The sequence below is a fragment of the Etheostoma cragini genome, chromosome 13 (genome assembly GCF_013103735.1).
Source record: "Etheostoma cragini isolate CJK2018 chromosome 13, CSU_Ecrag_1.0, whole genome shotgun sequence".
In the NCBI taxonomy this organism is placed as follows: Eukaryota; Metazoa; Chordata; class Actinopteri; order Perciformes; family Percidae; genus Etheostoma; species Etheostoma cragini.
In genome coordinates, this window is record NC_048419.1 from 7,985,995 (window position 1) to 8,002,901 (window position 16,907).

The 16,907-nt window shown below is 39.0% G+C and overlaps 1 protein-coding gene across 10 annotated transcripts in view; it reads left to right on the top strand.

Annotated features, from left to right (window-relative positions):
- Positions 1-290: 290 nt before the first annotated feature.
- Positions 291-16,907, top strand: part of LOC117955205 (HMG box transcription factor BBX) — a 30,216-nt gene continuing 13,599 nt past the window's right edge. For 3 of the 10 annotated variants that reach the window (XM_034889525.1, XM_034889531.1, XM_034889532.1), the window contains exons 1-10: positions 1,810-1,938; positions 3,309-3,386; positions 8,574-8,745; positions 9,099-9,359; positions 11,681-11,888; positions 11,972-12,039; positions 12,272-12,343; positions 13,012-13,092; positions 14,258-14,323; positions 15,096-15,954. In XM_034889525.1, coding sequence (XP_034745416.1) covers positions 8,587-8,745; positions 9,099-9,359; positions 11,681-11,888; positions 11,972-12,039; positions 12,272-12,343; positions 13,012-13,092; positions 14,258-14,323; positions 15,096-15,954 — 1,774 coding nt within the window. In that variant the 5' untranslated portion in view covers positions 1,810-1,938; positions 3,309-3,386; positions 8,574-8,586. Of the gene's footprint in view, positions 409-1,809; positions 1,939-3,308; positions 3,387-8,573; positions 8,746-9,098; positions 9,360-11,680; positions 11,889-11,971; positions 12,040-12,271; positions 12,344-13,011; positions 13,093-14,257; positions 14,324-15,095; positions 15,955-16,907 lie in introns of those variants that run through there. The other 7 variants (XM_034889523.1, XM_034889524.1, XM_034889528.1 and 4 more) reach the window with 7 other exon arrangements.

Below are 16,907 nucleotides of genomic sequence, written 5' to 3' on the forward strand. Positions count from 1 at the left end.
TAGCCTACCTCAAAAGCTTGGAAAGGCTGTAGTAGCATTATTTAGGAGATTCAAAGCACACCATGGAATACCAGCAGGCCAATGTAGTTCCACTACTGAATACCACAGGCACACATTACGTTTATACCGTCGTTATGTTGTACTGTTTAGGCCTAAATCTACCACATGTGTCCTGAACATTAAATTTGAGGACGTTACCCTAATCTCAAAACACTGGAATATAACGTCGCTTCTCATTGGTGTATCACAACTGTCCATCAAAAGGAGTGTCCACTCACATACAGCAATACATGCCGGGGTGGATATTGTCAATGTACAGTGTGCTGCAAAACTGATAATTTCACGTCTAAAGCTTTTTAAAGAAGATTTAAGCAACTAGCCACTCGTTTACTACATTGCTACTGGCAGGTATGTACAATTAAACTACGGTGATACATTTCTGTAACATTTTGTATCTGTTATCACGCGCACAAACACCCAGGAAACAAGTAGTAACTAAACTGAGATAGATGGTAACCAAGGTTTAGGAAATCGTTATCGGTGTTTTCTGATGTAGCCGGCAGCTTTTCGGCGACTTTGTTAATCGGACCATTGCTGTAAGGTTAAGTTAAATCGGGGATGTTGTTAGCAAGTACAGGCCAGGCTGGGTCTGAGCACTTTGCAAACCGGGGGAGGGGAGGGATATAGGTTAGCTGAGATGAGAATTTTCTCCCACCTCGAGGAAAGCGAAAGTGATTTCTCTAAAATTATATGACTGAACAAGTCTGTATTTCTGCCAGAATGAACGCATTGTGGTGTTACTTTCGTGGACTGAGGTCGTTTAATGTGTTGCCTTCGCCGACGGTAAAAATCCTCATCTACCGAAGTGCTGCGTTTCTGTACCACTGTCAAGTTACACACAATAATAAACAGGACTTCCGGTTTACATTATGACAATAAAATTATTGACTTGAATTTATGTTGGAAACAGTATTTTATGCATATATTGCATGCCAATGTTTAATATTCTCCTAATCTACATTTTTCTGACAGAGTAACATACGTGTGCAACAGCATTGGGATTACTGTTCTTACTGCTTCATTTATAGAAAAAACTAACTTGTGTTTTTATCAATCCTACCTATACCATTTTATTGATATAGTCCTAGTGCGTTTGTCATATTCTACATTGTTTTTCCTTGTTGCTCTTTTTCGTGAACCACATCATCCATAATATTATTATTATTATTATTATTATTATTATTAGGCTTATTGTTATCAATAAAACACTTCGGCTAACCTGATTTTCTATAGATCCATTTCTAATAACATTGTTACCTTCTCACATAACCTGATAATATCAGTGAACTTATTTTTATATTGTATATTTTTTAGATTAATTTTCTGCCTCTATTAGTTCTATAATTTATGAATTGACTAAAGAGTTTATAGAGTTTACTTTTTGTAGGCATTTTCATTTTTTACAGCACTTCAAAGGCGGCTAATCCAGGTAATCTTGAAGATTTTTTCCAAAGATTTTTTATTTTATTTTACTCTATTAAAATCCTATTTAAATGTGCCTTTTTGTATTGTCTTGTGTTGCCTTTGAGATGCCTTTGTCGTTGAAAGGTAGCCTACTGTAAATTAGCCTTGCGTTGCAGTTATTTAATTGCAACACAGCTTACTTAAAAACAAATCTGCATCAATGCATATCCATTCATACTCATTTTCCAATAGGCAATGGAAGGTTAATAAGCTGCGTTGCTATTTGCAAAAGTGTCTTTATTTTGGTTACATATTGCTGTGCTTCCGGTTTGCTTGGGTCTTATTTGGATGGACTTCACACAGCTGTGTTTAGTACAGCCAGTGCTGAACTGTTATGATGTGTCAATAAGTTATAAAGGTGGACGGCACCAATGATGAGAGCCCCCCCCCCGGTACTTGAGCAGGATATTAGAGGTACGTTCAGACATTAAGGAGACGTTCATGACAGAGAACTTGTGCTTTTATTGATTTCCCGTTAAAACCCGCTCGCTATTTTCTCAACCTCTCAGTCAGTCACTCTGAAAAATTGTTATTATCGCAGCTTTGGACATGATGTCCGCCTGCTGGCTTTTCCCCTTTGAATTTGTTTGTTTTCCATCGACATTTCATTGAGAACCAGCGTTATACACCATACGTTGTCACTGTTACTGTGTTGCTTAAATATGTCTGCACTCCTGTTTGAAATCGACGTGTGAAATAAATGGCAAAGCAACTGTTTCTCAGTGAGGTGGTATGACTTGCCTCCCCCCTCCTCTTCCTATCCGCATCAAATACATAGCCACAAACCTGCGTTGTATGTAAACGGACTGTTGCAACAGCACAAACGGCCATTTCGACCACAGTTTAGTCCATTAGTTTTGTCAGCAGCTGTACGACAAGCTTATACTGTTTGGGAAACCATTGCATGTTAAAACCGTGACACGTCCAGTTAGCAGGCTGTAGAGCTAGCAAGCTAGCTAGCTACTTTTATTCCTAGTAACACTGCTAGGAAATGGAGCCACTGGCCAGCAAAACATTGCCCACAGATGCATGTGCCTGGACAGAAAATCCCCAGTTTAATTAATCACTGTGGATGTTTTCCAACTCAGAGTGGGAGACATTTCGGCGACATTGTCATCGGAGAGTTTGACAGGAGTGAAATATCCCCACTACTGTAACGTACTTGGGGTTTCTCCTCCACACCAAAGCAAGATGGACTCTCATTCGGCTTGTCTCTTGTCAGAGCTCAAATCGACATTTTGCACGGAGATGAAAATGTGTGCTTAGAGATGGGAGCACATTAGGTAGGCAAACGGATCGTTTATTCGCATACCTCGTACGTTATGTGCTGATAATGTGCGCGAGAAGCTCGATACAGTAGCTCAAGACTTCACTCCCAAGGCAGGCAGTCCGGTCGGGCATCAGCAGTTTTACCTGAGCACAACACAACTAACGTTAAACCTCTGCGTAGCAAAATAGTCACTGCTACTGTGCCTGCTTCATTTCGGCTGTATACTATATGGAATGCATGCAGTGGTCGAAGGGTTTTTGGCCTTCGTGTTTGGTTTTGGCCACAAGGGCGGATCGACTGCACGATTGAAGTGATCAGTAATCAGATCTGACAAAATGTCCCACCGTACATCGAAGCTGGCGAGGTGCTTTGCAGTGTCAACCACGAATGATCTATTAAAGTTGCTTTGCACACATTTTTTGTCTCTCCCCCCGCAGCCCAGCTCCTGTTGTTGGGAAATTGTTGCAGAGATGACAGTGTAACATGACTGAGAACGGTGTCTTGTATTTTATAGGGCATCGTCATTGCATGACAAAGGCTGTGGCAGATTCATCTTCATCACTCATACAGCATTTCCATACTTTTTTCTTCAGTAAGTATCCCCGTTTTCCACTCAACATTCATAAATACACACACTGGCATCAAGTCTGGATGATGTCCAGAGGACTACATTGAGTCATTCATTCATTGATTGATTGCTAATTTCGTTTATGTCATAGACACAGAACAAGTGCAAACATATTGAGATATTCAAACCAATGATGGAAATAATACAGAGATTATTAATTACTAATGATCAGTAGTTCTGCTGATTTGCATGTATGCAGAACATTAAGTGTGCAACTAATCTAAAGACAACATATGGCTGTGATAGGGTGCATACTTTTTGAGATAAACCTCTTGGGGTTTATATGACATCACTGAGAGACCTTAGTCTCTCTGACTGTTTTTTTCAACTTTGAACCTATGTTTTTGTGTCCAAGTGACTGATGGGAACAAGTATCTTTGAAACTGGTCCAGTATTAAGCGAGACCACTGCAGTTGGCAGCAGTGAAACAAGCTACAATGTAAGTTAATAGGGCAATTGTCCAGCTTGTATTCACCTCCACAAAAGTGATTGGTTTCTTGCCGACTGGCTCAGATTATTATTCTATGTGTTTGACAACAATATGAAAGGATCCCTTCAGAGATAGACATTTAAAATCTCTTTAAGACCTTTCTGTTTAACCAGAGACGGCTATGAAGTCGCTAGCGCTAAACCCACCAGACTCCATTTAAAATAAGCAATAGTTTTAGCGTGTATAGAGCCAACATATTTTCACATGTAAATCAGTAAACTTTGTGTTTATTTCAACCCAAACTAGCATTGTGATGGTTGGAAAAGTGGAAAGACAATCCAAAACAGCTTTTCATGGTTTTATTTTGTTTCTGTCGTATTGTATTTTACGATGCTACAATAACTGTTTATTTACATGGAGTCTGGTGGCTTTAGCAAATGCAATTTGCAATTTGTTTTTTTTTTTTTTTTTTTTTAAGGATCTTACTCTTTAACTGAAAGGTCGACCTCCGTAGAAATCCTTTCCATAATGTTGTCAGACACTTAGAATATTAATCTGAGCCTGTCAGTGGCAAAACTAGCACACTTGTGGAGGTGATTACAAGCTGGACGATTGTCCTATTAACTTACATTGTAGCTTGTTTTGCTGCTCCCTATTGCAGCAATCTTGCTTAATACTGGATCAATGTCAAAGATTGTTGTTCCCATCAGTCATTTAGACACACAAATATAGGGTCCAGGTTATAAAAAATCAGTGCATCAACGTAAGAATGGGTCAGGTGCAATTTACTTTCCTATACTTTGATGCATTTAGATATTGTTATGCTGAATGACTTATATTGAGTAGCACAGCTGCAGTCCATTATAAGACACGTTATTGAAGACACATGAGAGTAGGGGTGGACCAATACATTTTTTAAGGGCCAATACCGTTTATCAGTTGTTAATGAAATCCTTGACCAATATTTGGAACCGATATGCATTTACAGTAAGAATGAAAATCTTTGTCAACATTAACAGTTTGGAATGTTACAGCCTCCAACACAAATGTTTGTTTAAATGCTTAAAGCACTTATTTTTAATAAAACTGAAACTTTAAACATTATACCCAGTAAAAAAAAAAATAGTTTCCTGATGTTCATGCTAACAGTGTGTTTGCAGGTATTGCAGACTGCTTGCAGTGTAGCAGAGCCAAACTAACACTCTTTTTAATTAACTTCATTAACTTTATTGGTTTATTGTTAAAATAAAACACAGTTACAGATTATGTGCAAATTGCCAAATATCGGCCCATTAATTGTTCAATCCCTTCATGATAGTGTAAGGAAAAAAGGAAAAATACCATGCCCATACAGCAAATCCATTTATTGTACCGTGGTGTTCCCATAATATTTATAAGAAAGTCTTCAATTCTCTCAATTCTTTATGTGACCCCTCAACTTTAACATGTGGCAGAATCAAGGTAACATTTCACTTTTAAATTACTTTATGTAACTACTTATGCGATGGACTGCAGCAGTTCTTGAGGTCTGCGTCTAACTCACCACTCTCTGTTGTGACTTTGTTCCTGGTACCTTTTTTTTTCCCCACAAAAAAACCTGCCAAGGAAAGCTCTAATTAAAAGCAAAGCGTCCACAATCCTCTTGCGTAGCCCTTGTAGTGACCAGTAACGGAGAAGAGCCAGTTGCCCATTGGTCAACAGCACTGACTAGTACAAACATATTTTGGTCAGATTCCAATCATCAGTTGTCTGATGTTTTCTTCCCGTGTTTTCTTCTTGCCCAAAATGCAACACAAAAACCCCATGTCTATGGCAGGTAGGTGGCACTCCTTTTTGTCAACAGTCCCACCATGCAATAAAGCCTATTGGTTAGATTAGTAAATTAAGGTGGTCTGACACTTGGCCTGCTGGTGATGATGTGTCTGACACTCAACTCCAAATATCACCAGCTCCAAATACAATGTAGTTCAGTAATCTTGAACTCATTTTGTAACAGTGATTAAACATACAATTGTGGATGTAGTTATAATAGTATTATGTAATAATATAGTAATGTAATTAATAGTCATAATTATTATGAATGTCCTGACTATAGTTTCATCAGGGGATAACCTACATTTTCTAAGTGATACATATTTTTGATGCATTAACCTGTCAAAATAAAAATATAAAGGCCTTAAATGGCCAAACAATATTCATGATTAATCACATAATTTCCCTGATTAATTGCGATTAATTGCAAAATTAAATAATGAATTAAAAAGTAGTGTATGTTCTGCCATATGAACAAAAGTGCCGTAACATTTGTTCTGCGAAAACTTACCAGCATTTTGTTTATAAAGTAGCAGTTAAATAAAATGTTTAGTGTACATAAACAATGTATTTATCATGTCCAGAGATGAATTAACTCTGGTGAATAAGCGACTCCTTCTTATGTACACCTTCTTCTGTTGTTGCTCTAACTCCGCAGCACTTGCTGGACTGTGTTTAGAGTGCCCCACAACTTCACTGCACTTCACAAGGACACTGTCAAACGCAGTGTTAAGCTGAGACACTGTGACAGAACGCTGGAGACCGTGTGCAAAGCAGGGGACATAATCAAAAGGCAGAGGGCTCGTAGCAGCGATCATGTTTCGGATCTATTTGTACTATCTGTGCTAACTGCGGTGACTTTGACACATTCCACTGCTGTGCAACTTTAATAAAGTGTCCCGCGCATGTTTTAGCATAATGTTTCTCCTCTGTTTTCATTTTAGTTAGAGCATGTGAATGCAGCGCCCACTTTTCATCAATATAATGCACTGTAACTCCGAGATAATTCTGGTTACCCAGTGAGTCCAGTAGTCCCCAGTAGGAGCTATATTCGTGTATTTTTCTTGTGATGGTGCGTCTTGAGGGAATCTTATACCTGCCGTCGTTGTCGCGATTCTCAGACCGATGTCCTCCACAACCCTAATGGGCCCGCAGTCTGTAGCTATCCACGTCGCTATGGTATTTGTTAGCGTCTCTTTCCTTTGTTTATATAAACTTACCCCCACCACGCTGTATCTAACGTAGTCTGCCAAAGCCTCGCACCACTGTGTGTTTCGCTGAATGATTTGCTGGGATCAACTATCAAGGTGATATTTCAGACTGGAAGTATTCCGGTGAAAAGAAAATTCAACTTTGCAGTTTTACAAAGCCTGTGAGCAACAAACTTTTACAATAATAAAGAAAAAAATTGTCGGAGTTAATTCATTAATTAAGGAATTGGTTAACGCTATAGTAACGCGTTAACTTGCCCAGCCCTAATATATATGTTCAATTTTACTTTAATATTGTCAAATCATAATCTTAGGCTTCTTTACAAGTAAAACACTTTTGTGATTCCAAGCCAACATGATCAAAGCTTTGTAGAACAGTGTTAGGACACTCACTTCTGCCCACTCAACATAGTCAAACTTTCACTGCACATTCTTTAACCTTTTTTAAAATGGTTCCAAATGAACCTCCAACAAAATGCCAGAAATCTTCATATTTTTGCCATTATTTTTGACTGATATTGCAATTACGACATGATTTGTGATATTGGAGGGACTGAAATGACACTGACAATTATAAAAATTAAAATTATTTTAAAAAATAAATCTGTACAAAAAGAGAGATTATAATTATTATTCTTTGGTCTCTGGGATAGGATTTGTAGGTCGGAACATCAGCACCACTACTCAATTCAAAACGGTTTGACACATATCTTGCCATTAACAAACATTACATTTCTATCCAACAGCCACACATCTTTACGACTGTAACTGGGCCTCCTACTGCAGCTTCATAATAAGAGCACTTCAGTGTTTAGGGAAATAAAGCATGGATGGAAATACTTTGAAGAAGTCTAGATTAGAATGATTACTTTGCAATTGCAGTGAGACTTTCTGGACCATGCCGTATGTACATCCACTTCATACTCATTGATATCAATTCTTGTCATTGATATTTTAGTGCAGCTCTGTAACTTTCAGACCATTATTTCATAGTAAGTCTGTCTAATTCAATATCAAAGGCACTACTAAGTACATCAGTTGTAAATCACCTTCCTTTGTAGCTTACTGTGATGTTACTCATGGGTCCTCTAAGGTGAGTTAAGACAGAAAATTAGCATAGTAAATTAAGGCTGAGGAAACAATGGTCAGTGGGGGGATCATTAAGCTGCTTTTATAATTAAATCAAATGAAGACAGAAACTGCAATTGAGGGGTTTGAAGAGACTTTGAGCTTTAAATCAATCCCACTTTCCTCATGCCTTTATCTGACAGGGACAGAGATTGGCAGCCATTTTGGTGTTTAGAATTATTTTTACTACAGCTGGAAGCCAGAGTTCAACTCATTTTGATAATTACTTTTGATAATTATGACAAGCACATTTAAATGTATTACAGATCAGTTTTTCTGGATCAGATTTGTATTGACAACTATTAACTCTTTTGGAAATTTAGTTTGATGTGATTACTAATGCTAAATCATTAATTCCATACCTATTTTTCAAGCTGGCCTGAAGTCATTACATGTTCTGGTCAGGTCATGCACATTACAGCACGTATTATCACACTCGCAAATACAAACCTCAAACACTAACTATCATGGCAGCAGGTAGCTCGGCTTCCATAATAACACTAATAATGATTTTACATAACCAATGATGCACATTAAGATATTATGGTGTGGCCATCTGTGGTTGTTTAGGTGCGGTAGTACCATGAAGGGTGGAGGCAGAGGTAAGGAGCCACCTGTTGCAGGGGAGGTCACTGGCAAGCGCCCCAAACGCAAGTGCCTGCAGTGGCACCCACTCCTGTCCAAGAAGGCTCTGGATTTCTCTGAGGAGGAGGAAGAGGAGGATGAAGAGGAGCTGGAGAAGGTGAGTGGGTTTGACAACTTGACGGGTTATTTAATCTAGGGCTGCAAGATACGAGGAAAACATCTTTGCCATTGTCTTGACTGATATTGCATATGCAACATGATTCGCAATATTTTAGTACTGAAATGAGACTTTCACTGACAATTATTAAAATTCTCCTCTTTTTTTTTTGCAACAATTTGTACCAAAGAGATTTTTTTCTTTGGTCTGTAAGATTTGTAGGTTGGAACATCAGCACCACAATACTCAATTCAAAATGGTTTGACACATATCTTTCCATTGACAAGATATGTGTCAATGGCAATTATGATTATGATGTTGATGCTAGCTCTGATTTATGACTTTGTTCTCAGCAGCCAGAGCTGTGTGGCCAGGACCAGGGCTCGCAGCATGTGCAGTGTGGAAGCACAACAGAGGAAGTGGAGGAGGACTCAAATGAGCAGCGTGCACGGCGGCCAATGAATGCCTTTCTCCTCTTCTGCAAGCGCCACCGTTCCTTGGTGCGGCAGGAACATCCTCGCCTGGATAACCGCGGGGCCACCAAGATACTGGCTGACTGGTGGGCTGTGCTGGAGCCCAAAGAGAAGCAGAAGTACACGGACATGGCCAAGGAGGTGACTCTGCTTTTCTTCTACCATTATTTCTAACTGACCCTCGGTGGTACATTAGATAGAAAGTGTCATTAAAATGTCCCAAAAAGATTTGTTTTGCACGTGTCACCACCCAAAACAAATGATTACGAGTGGTAAAACAGACCATTTAAAAGGCCTGCAATAAGCTTCTTACGGTGAGTGTTGAAGCTGCTGTATTTCCATTAACACTACTCTGTGCTAACAATCCCACAATTATATTTGATGTGAGAATTACACAGTGTTGGAAAGGTTACTTTGGAAATGTAATAGGTTGCCGATTACAAATGACCCTAAAAACTATTTCAATTACTTTATCAAAGTAATTGAAATTGCACTTATTACATTTAATTACTTTTTGATTACTTTTCTAAAGTTCTAACTAAGTGAACCATTTTCAAATGGATAATCCTGGCAGGTTTAAGATTAGAGCAGCACACTCCTTTAAAATCCTTCATCACATGAATTCAAATTGGCAGGAAAAAAAATATCGATATTATATTGATATTGTGATATTAGACTAGACATTACTTTTTAAAATCTAAAATCTAATTGTGAAAGAATTTTTTTAAAGCACCAATTCTCAACATTATAAAATTGCCACGATATCAACATCAAGGTATTAGGACAAGAATATCGCAATATCTGATTTTTACCATATCTCCCAGCCCTAATTGGAATCATTTAATTTTGAAGAACAGCCACCCCAAAGTCAGACTTCAACTTCAACTTTATTATTTGTCATTTTATATGTACGGAGTGCATACAGAACGAAATTGCGTTGCATACATCCTATAAAATATTGCAATGATATTCCAGGTGAGATGGAATACATTTCCGGATTATTATACAAAAAGTTATACAAAAGTGCAGAAATGATCAAAGTGTAAAACAGTGCAGGAGATGAACAGTGTGCAAATTGTAGTGGTTCGGTTCAAAAAGGCATTTGTGCAAAAATGCATTTTTTTCCTTTGTATGAGAGTAAAAAAGAAAGGAACTGAAATAGCTAAAAGTTCAGCAGCATTTTAATGCCCAATGACGTGCAATAGGTGCAGAGTTCAGTTTATGGATCAGAAGTTCAACAGTCTGTTTTAAAAAAGCACCTGTTTAAAAAAAAAAAAAGATCATTCTGAGGTCATCATACCAAAACAAAATAAAAATATCCTGGCAATCTGGAATGGAAAAAAATGTAACAAACCAATGTATTATTCTATTCTATTTTTTTCTATTCTTACAGCTATATATATTATATAACTAACTTCTTATGCATGGCGACCACTATCAACCACTGGACATGCACCAAGCAAAATATGCTGCTAAAATACATCTTCGATACACATTAGAAGCCCGGTGTGTCAAGCAGATGATATGCATGTCTTCCCTAATTTATTTAATTTGACTGCTGGCAATTACTGTGCACTAACATATCTTGCATACCTGCTGATGTTTCCTGAGTTTGGACATCCAAATCTATAGCTGGCAAACATTCTTTGCATTGCACGGTTATGATGGAACCCTTCTCAGATTTTTGAATGAAATGTTTTTTATATTTACAGAACTGGAACGTGTTTTTGTTTGTAGCCATAGTAGCAGCTCTCAGACAGCTTGAGAGGCAATTTCACCGTCAGAGGGTCGGTGTGCAAATTTCAAACAGGAGAACCAATCCAAAGCATCAGAATCGCATCACACTTTATTAAACGGCTGCTGCTGGAAATGGCTTAAAAAGACAACATACATATGAAAAACATGCAAAGGAACAAAATGAAAATTATTCAACATTTAGCCTAGCGTTTTACGGAAAATATTCAGATGTTATGCCCAATGTAGTCATGAAGAATTTCATAAGCGGTAATTTAATTACACAATTTCCCCAGTAACTGTAAGTAGATTACAGTTACCTTTTTTTATTTAAGAAAATGGTGAAACGTGGATCCCAAAGCCCAAGATGATGTCCTTAAATGTCTTGTTTTGTCAACAACTTAAAGATATTCAGTTTCTTGTCCTAGAGGAGTAAAGAAACTAGAAAATCCCATTTAACAAGCTGCCATCAGATAAGTTTTACATTCTTATCAGAAAAAATGACTCAGATTAATCGGTTATTAAAATAGTTGACGACTGTTGGCTAATTGTTGCAGCTCTAGATCAAAACAGACCCACCCAGTACTGATAAAGCAGATTAATAGAACTTCTGACTGTTTCTCTTGTTAGATAATACCTTAGAATAGTTCATGTTTTTAGTGAAAAACTGTGATGTATATTTGACGATTTGAAACCAGGGTTTAACCAAATCCATTTTGTCCTTTCAGTACAAGGATGCCTTTATGAAGGCCAACCCGGGTTACAAGTGGTGTCCCACCACCAGCAAGCCGGTGAAGAGCCCTTCCGGTCAGCCTGTCAGCAGCAGCCCCCGCAAGAAAGTTTGGTCCTTCTCTTCCAACTCCACCAAGGACTCCCCCACTGCCAAAAAAATGCCCAAAACTGAAAGCATGCCACAGTTAAACTTTGCCATGGCAGGTGTGTATAATACCAGATGGTTTTTACAGTGTCAGCATGACAAATGTTGGATTGTTTTTGTAACTGCTGTCATTCTCTTTCAGACCCTACAAAGATGGGAGGCCTTAGCATGCTGCTGTTAGCTGGGGAACATGCCCTCACAAACAGAGAGGTAAATCACTGTTGGAGGTGACTTGTGTGTATTTTTTTGTTGACCTGCTTTGTTGGCGAAATGAATTTCAGTGTAAATGGATAATAAAGTTCCTAAACATAATTGTATGTATTTTCAATAATCCCAGATGCCAGTTTGATCTGTCGCAAACGTTTGTGTTGACGCATGACGCGATTTAAAAATATGTTTTATTTACCAGAGTGACTAACCCCAGTGTTGTTGACCTCTCTAGATCCCCAGCACTAAATCTAGTTTACCTGACACAGCCAGCGAAGGGAACTCATTTCCAGGGGATGAGGAAGAGGTGTGTTTCTTTTCCCGTCTATACTGTTTATTTTAGACCAGATACTTGGGGTTGTGTTGTCTATCCAAAGCAGGTTACTGATGTGGTCTGGCTAGACAGAGATATGTGCAAAGTTAAAAGTATATCTATTTACAAACATATGCATAATACCCAGTGCTGCACATGTGTTGCAGTAGCTAGTGTCTGAAAGTAACTAAGAACATTTACTCAGGTTCTGTACTCAAGTACAATTTGGAAATACTTATACTATACTTGAGTATTTTCCTGTATAACATTGTCATGTTACTTACTGAATACCTATACTGAATACTGATCATTAATGCAAAAAGGTAATCAACAAAAATGATGATAGAAAGCTACCCTGCAGTTTATAGAAGTTCAAATTAGCCCTGCCTTTATCAGATAGTTCATGTTAAAATGTCAGTTGTCAGTCCAAACAGTTGGAATCTAATAATATACAGTGTATTATTCTGCATGATGAGTGATTTTACATTTGATAATTTCAAATTAAAGGATTCAGTAACAACATTTGTCAAAAAGGTTGTACACTCAGTTTCCCCAATATTGATGACGTGAATGTGGAATAGCTGAACCCACTTTAACACGGATATGTTATTTAATAACTTGCAGAAGTGACTTGTTTTTGCTCCCCCTGTTTCCATCTACAGATGTTGTCTGGGACAACACCGAACCGAGTGCCTGACATTATTGAGAGCAGGGTTAAGGCTGCCCCTTCCGCACAGGCAGAGGTACGACTGCATTTCCATTCTTGAATGATGCACTAAATATCATAAGAGTTTTTTTTTTTTTTACAACATTGCTTGTTGCTTTGGTTCATGACAGTTATGTTAATGTGCATAGACGCCTTTGAAGCAGTTGCTGACAAACATACAGGGCTGCCCCACAGTATATACCTTTTTTACAGCAGACTTGTCATAGCAGGAAAAGCACAGGTGGGATTGATAACATTAAGAGTGACTGCGATGCATTTAGGTGAGCTACATATCCACTGTGTCACTGCAAACACCAGACTTATTTCAATAATTGGTGGAACCACAATCATCGCTGTCTAATCCGAACATAGAAAAAAATGATCTGCATAGCCATTTTAGTGCCCCCTCAGTGCAAAATGTCAGTAATCTAACAGGCCCTTTTGATTCCATGAAAGCTACTGAGTACAAACAGTGTGCTTTCAAGCGTTGCTCACTGCTGCACTGGATTGGATCAGTCGCTACTAGGGCTGCACGATTATGGCCAAAATGATAATCACGATTATTTTGATCAATATTGAGATCACGATTAATTATCACCATTATTTGTTGATTTTAGCCAGAAAAAAATAATAGTCACATAGGCTATAACTGCTTTCACATCCATATTCTGCTACATTCCTCTTATGTTGAAGTTGTAAATTGTACATACATACAGCTGCAACAGATGTAAATGATAATTATCTGAAATAAATAGCCTAGGATATATTAAAGAGAAAGCTCCTTCCTTAATAACTGATTAAAAGAGCTAGGGAGAGAGAGGGGGCGTGCGATAGACGTAATGACTACCTCATGAAGCTCATTGAGAGAATACCATAGGGTTTGCAGCCCTATCAAAAAAGCAAAGGGTGGCTACTTTGAAGAAATTAGAATATAAAACACACACACACACAACTTTGTTGAATATTACTTTTGGGTTGCTATAATTGAATTTTCCAGCAGGTGTCACCGTTTCATCTCATATTGTTTCTGACTATTTTGCCTTTCCCCACATGCTCCTAGAGTTAACAGAGCCATCTGATAACCATCTTAATAATCCCCAGTTCATGGGCCACTTTAAAGCACAGGCCCACATTTAATCTTAAACACTGTGATCTTATTAAAAACACAACATGTGACAAACCATGGGCCTGTATGTTCACAGTCATCTCTCTCTGCGGCACCTGAAGGAAAGCCATGCGGGCAGTCCGCTCTCTTTCAGCTGGCTGAGGTAAGGAATTCAAAAGATGGCAAAGACTTCATGTTAAAACTTTGCCAAATATTTTCAATAAGTGGGGAGAAAACTATGACATGACTATGACATCAGTTATCTTTCACGCCAGAGATTGACAGATTGTAAAAATGTGATAAAGCTGACAAAGCTCCCTTCATGAGTGTACTTGTTGCAAGAAAGAGCTATAACTAGAAAGTAAACATTAACATTTTGTTACTTTTAGTGATAGGGAGTCTTAGTTATGACAATTGCTCCCTTTACTTCCAAATATTTTGTCCTTTTATCCATATACTCGACAGTGCATTTTATAATTCCAAAAATAACAGTGTAATGAGCGTCAAAATTAATAGTTTACTGCCGTTTATTTAACTATACTGGGGGACCGACAGATGAAGGTTGACATATTACAAGTGTGTCTTTCAATCACTGGCACAAGTCTGTGTCACATGACATGTTAAAAATAATACAAATATTTAATTAATGCTATCTGTAGATAACACATTAGGGTAACTAAATAGTGCTTAAAAATACAAAGATTTGTTCCGGGCACACTGTAAAGAAAGGTTTTTGTTACCAATTGGAGAAAAGAAGCATTCAGTCATGGCAAGATTATTAAGTACAATAGAAGAACAGTTACACAATGCAATTAGTAGACATTTCTGATCCACTTAGACGGAACCTAAAGAAATGGAATGTACAGATGTATAATCAGATCATAGATTTTATATCTGTTTGCTTAACAGTGAGTTTTTGTTTTGTGCTTGGTCAGATGTGCTTAGCGTCTGAAGCTGGAAAAATGGACTCAGTGGAATGTGAGCCCAAGGACTGCTGCTCTACAGCCTCTCTCCAGAAAACCACCGGCAGGCCAGGAGGCAAGGTGCAGACAGCCGACAGGGAAGACTGTCCTTCCTCCCCCCACACATCGGGCCTTGTACCTTCACTCTCCTCTGTCACGTCTACCTCCACTGATGTCATCCAGCCACAACTTAGCAGCCAAAACGCACGTGTCAAAAACAAGAGCAAGAAAAAAGAGGGGGCCAAGTCGAATGATAATGACGAGATCCCTTGCTCAGCGAAGAAGATCATCAAGAAGTGCAACCATGCAGAGTCAAACGTGGACAGTGTCTTCAGTACAATTGAGGCAGTAGCCAAAGGAGCCTGGAAGGACATAGAGGAAAAGCCCAAGAAAAAGATTCAGAGCAGTCCAAGTGCTGGGAACTCTGGTGGGCCCAAAAAAAAGAGTAAGCTCAAAGTCAAGACCCCTGTCAAAGAAAGAGAGGAGGAGATGGTGGAGGACAGCGTGCAGTGTGGGCAGTACAGTTCCTCTGAGGTGGAAATGAAGGAAGAGATGGCTGAGGCCAGTCCCAAGGATGAGGCAGAAGAAGCCAGTATAGGAAGCTCAGAGCTTCAGGGCAGCGCTGCAGAAGCCCACCAGTCCCCCGGCAGCCCCTCGCCTACCAAGCTCAAAGTAGAAGAAAAGGGGAAGGAGCGGTCGAGTGACGGGACCTGTGACTCAAACCCAGAGAACCACGGCTCCAGGAAGTCAGAGCGGAGCTGTAAAGGCGCCTTGTATAAAACCCTGGTTTCTGAAGGAATGCTGACTTCACTGAGGGCAAACATTGACCGAGGTATCCATTTAAATTCCAGGGCTAAGTGATTCATAAATGTCGAAGGCATGATCTAGTCTGTGTATGTTATGTAGGGTAGGGGTCTCCAATGTTTTGGGTCAAAAATCGTGATACGAACCGAATCCTGGTTTTGGTGAATCGTTACAGCCCTGCAGTATACACGTTGCAAAAGACACTCAGTAGAAAACAGCACTTTAAAACGGTTACTGATATGGCTGCACAATTAATCGAATTTGAATCACGATGAAATTTGCTTGATTTTTTTTTAAGCGTCATTTCATGAAACGCTCCGTTTTTTTTTGCATAGCGCATCTACCGCTCCGTAAACCCTTGTCTGCTCATGTGCCAGTCGTTCCCTGCATCACGCATTTTAGTTTCTAGATGTAGACAGTCACAGTGGACAGAGTGACGGGAGGAAAATTCAACCGATAGCAGTCGGTTATACGTCGGTCTCAAGGTTTACAAGTTTACTAGTAAACGCAACATTTTGTCCCGTCTGTGTTGTGATTCAGACAACAGCAGTGACCAGTGCTAGTCGGTGCTAGTTAGCGTCTGTTAGCTGTTAGCTCCTCTTGGATGCACTGGCGCTAATGTCCTTGCATCTGCTGCAATGTTGTTACATGGATATGGTTTAATTTATGCGTTAAATGACCCATTTCTTTTGTAAAGACGTGCCAGTGTTTGGTTTCTCCTCTACTCTCTCTCCTCTTACTCTCCGCGCAGCCCGCCACACAGCAGCCGCCGGTCCACACTTCTGACATTTGTCTACAGTTTTAATTGTTATTAACACAGCTGTATATTGTTAAGTGTGAGGGACAAACATGTATTTGTAAAAGTGTTTCCGCAGGTAACTGCTATCGCGGCGGCCACGGCGAAGAACACAGAAGTTATTGAATGCAACTAACTTCAGTTGTCAGAGTAACAGCGTGTGAGACAGAGCTGCTAGACCTGGG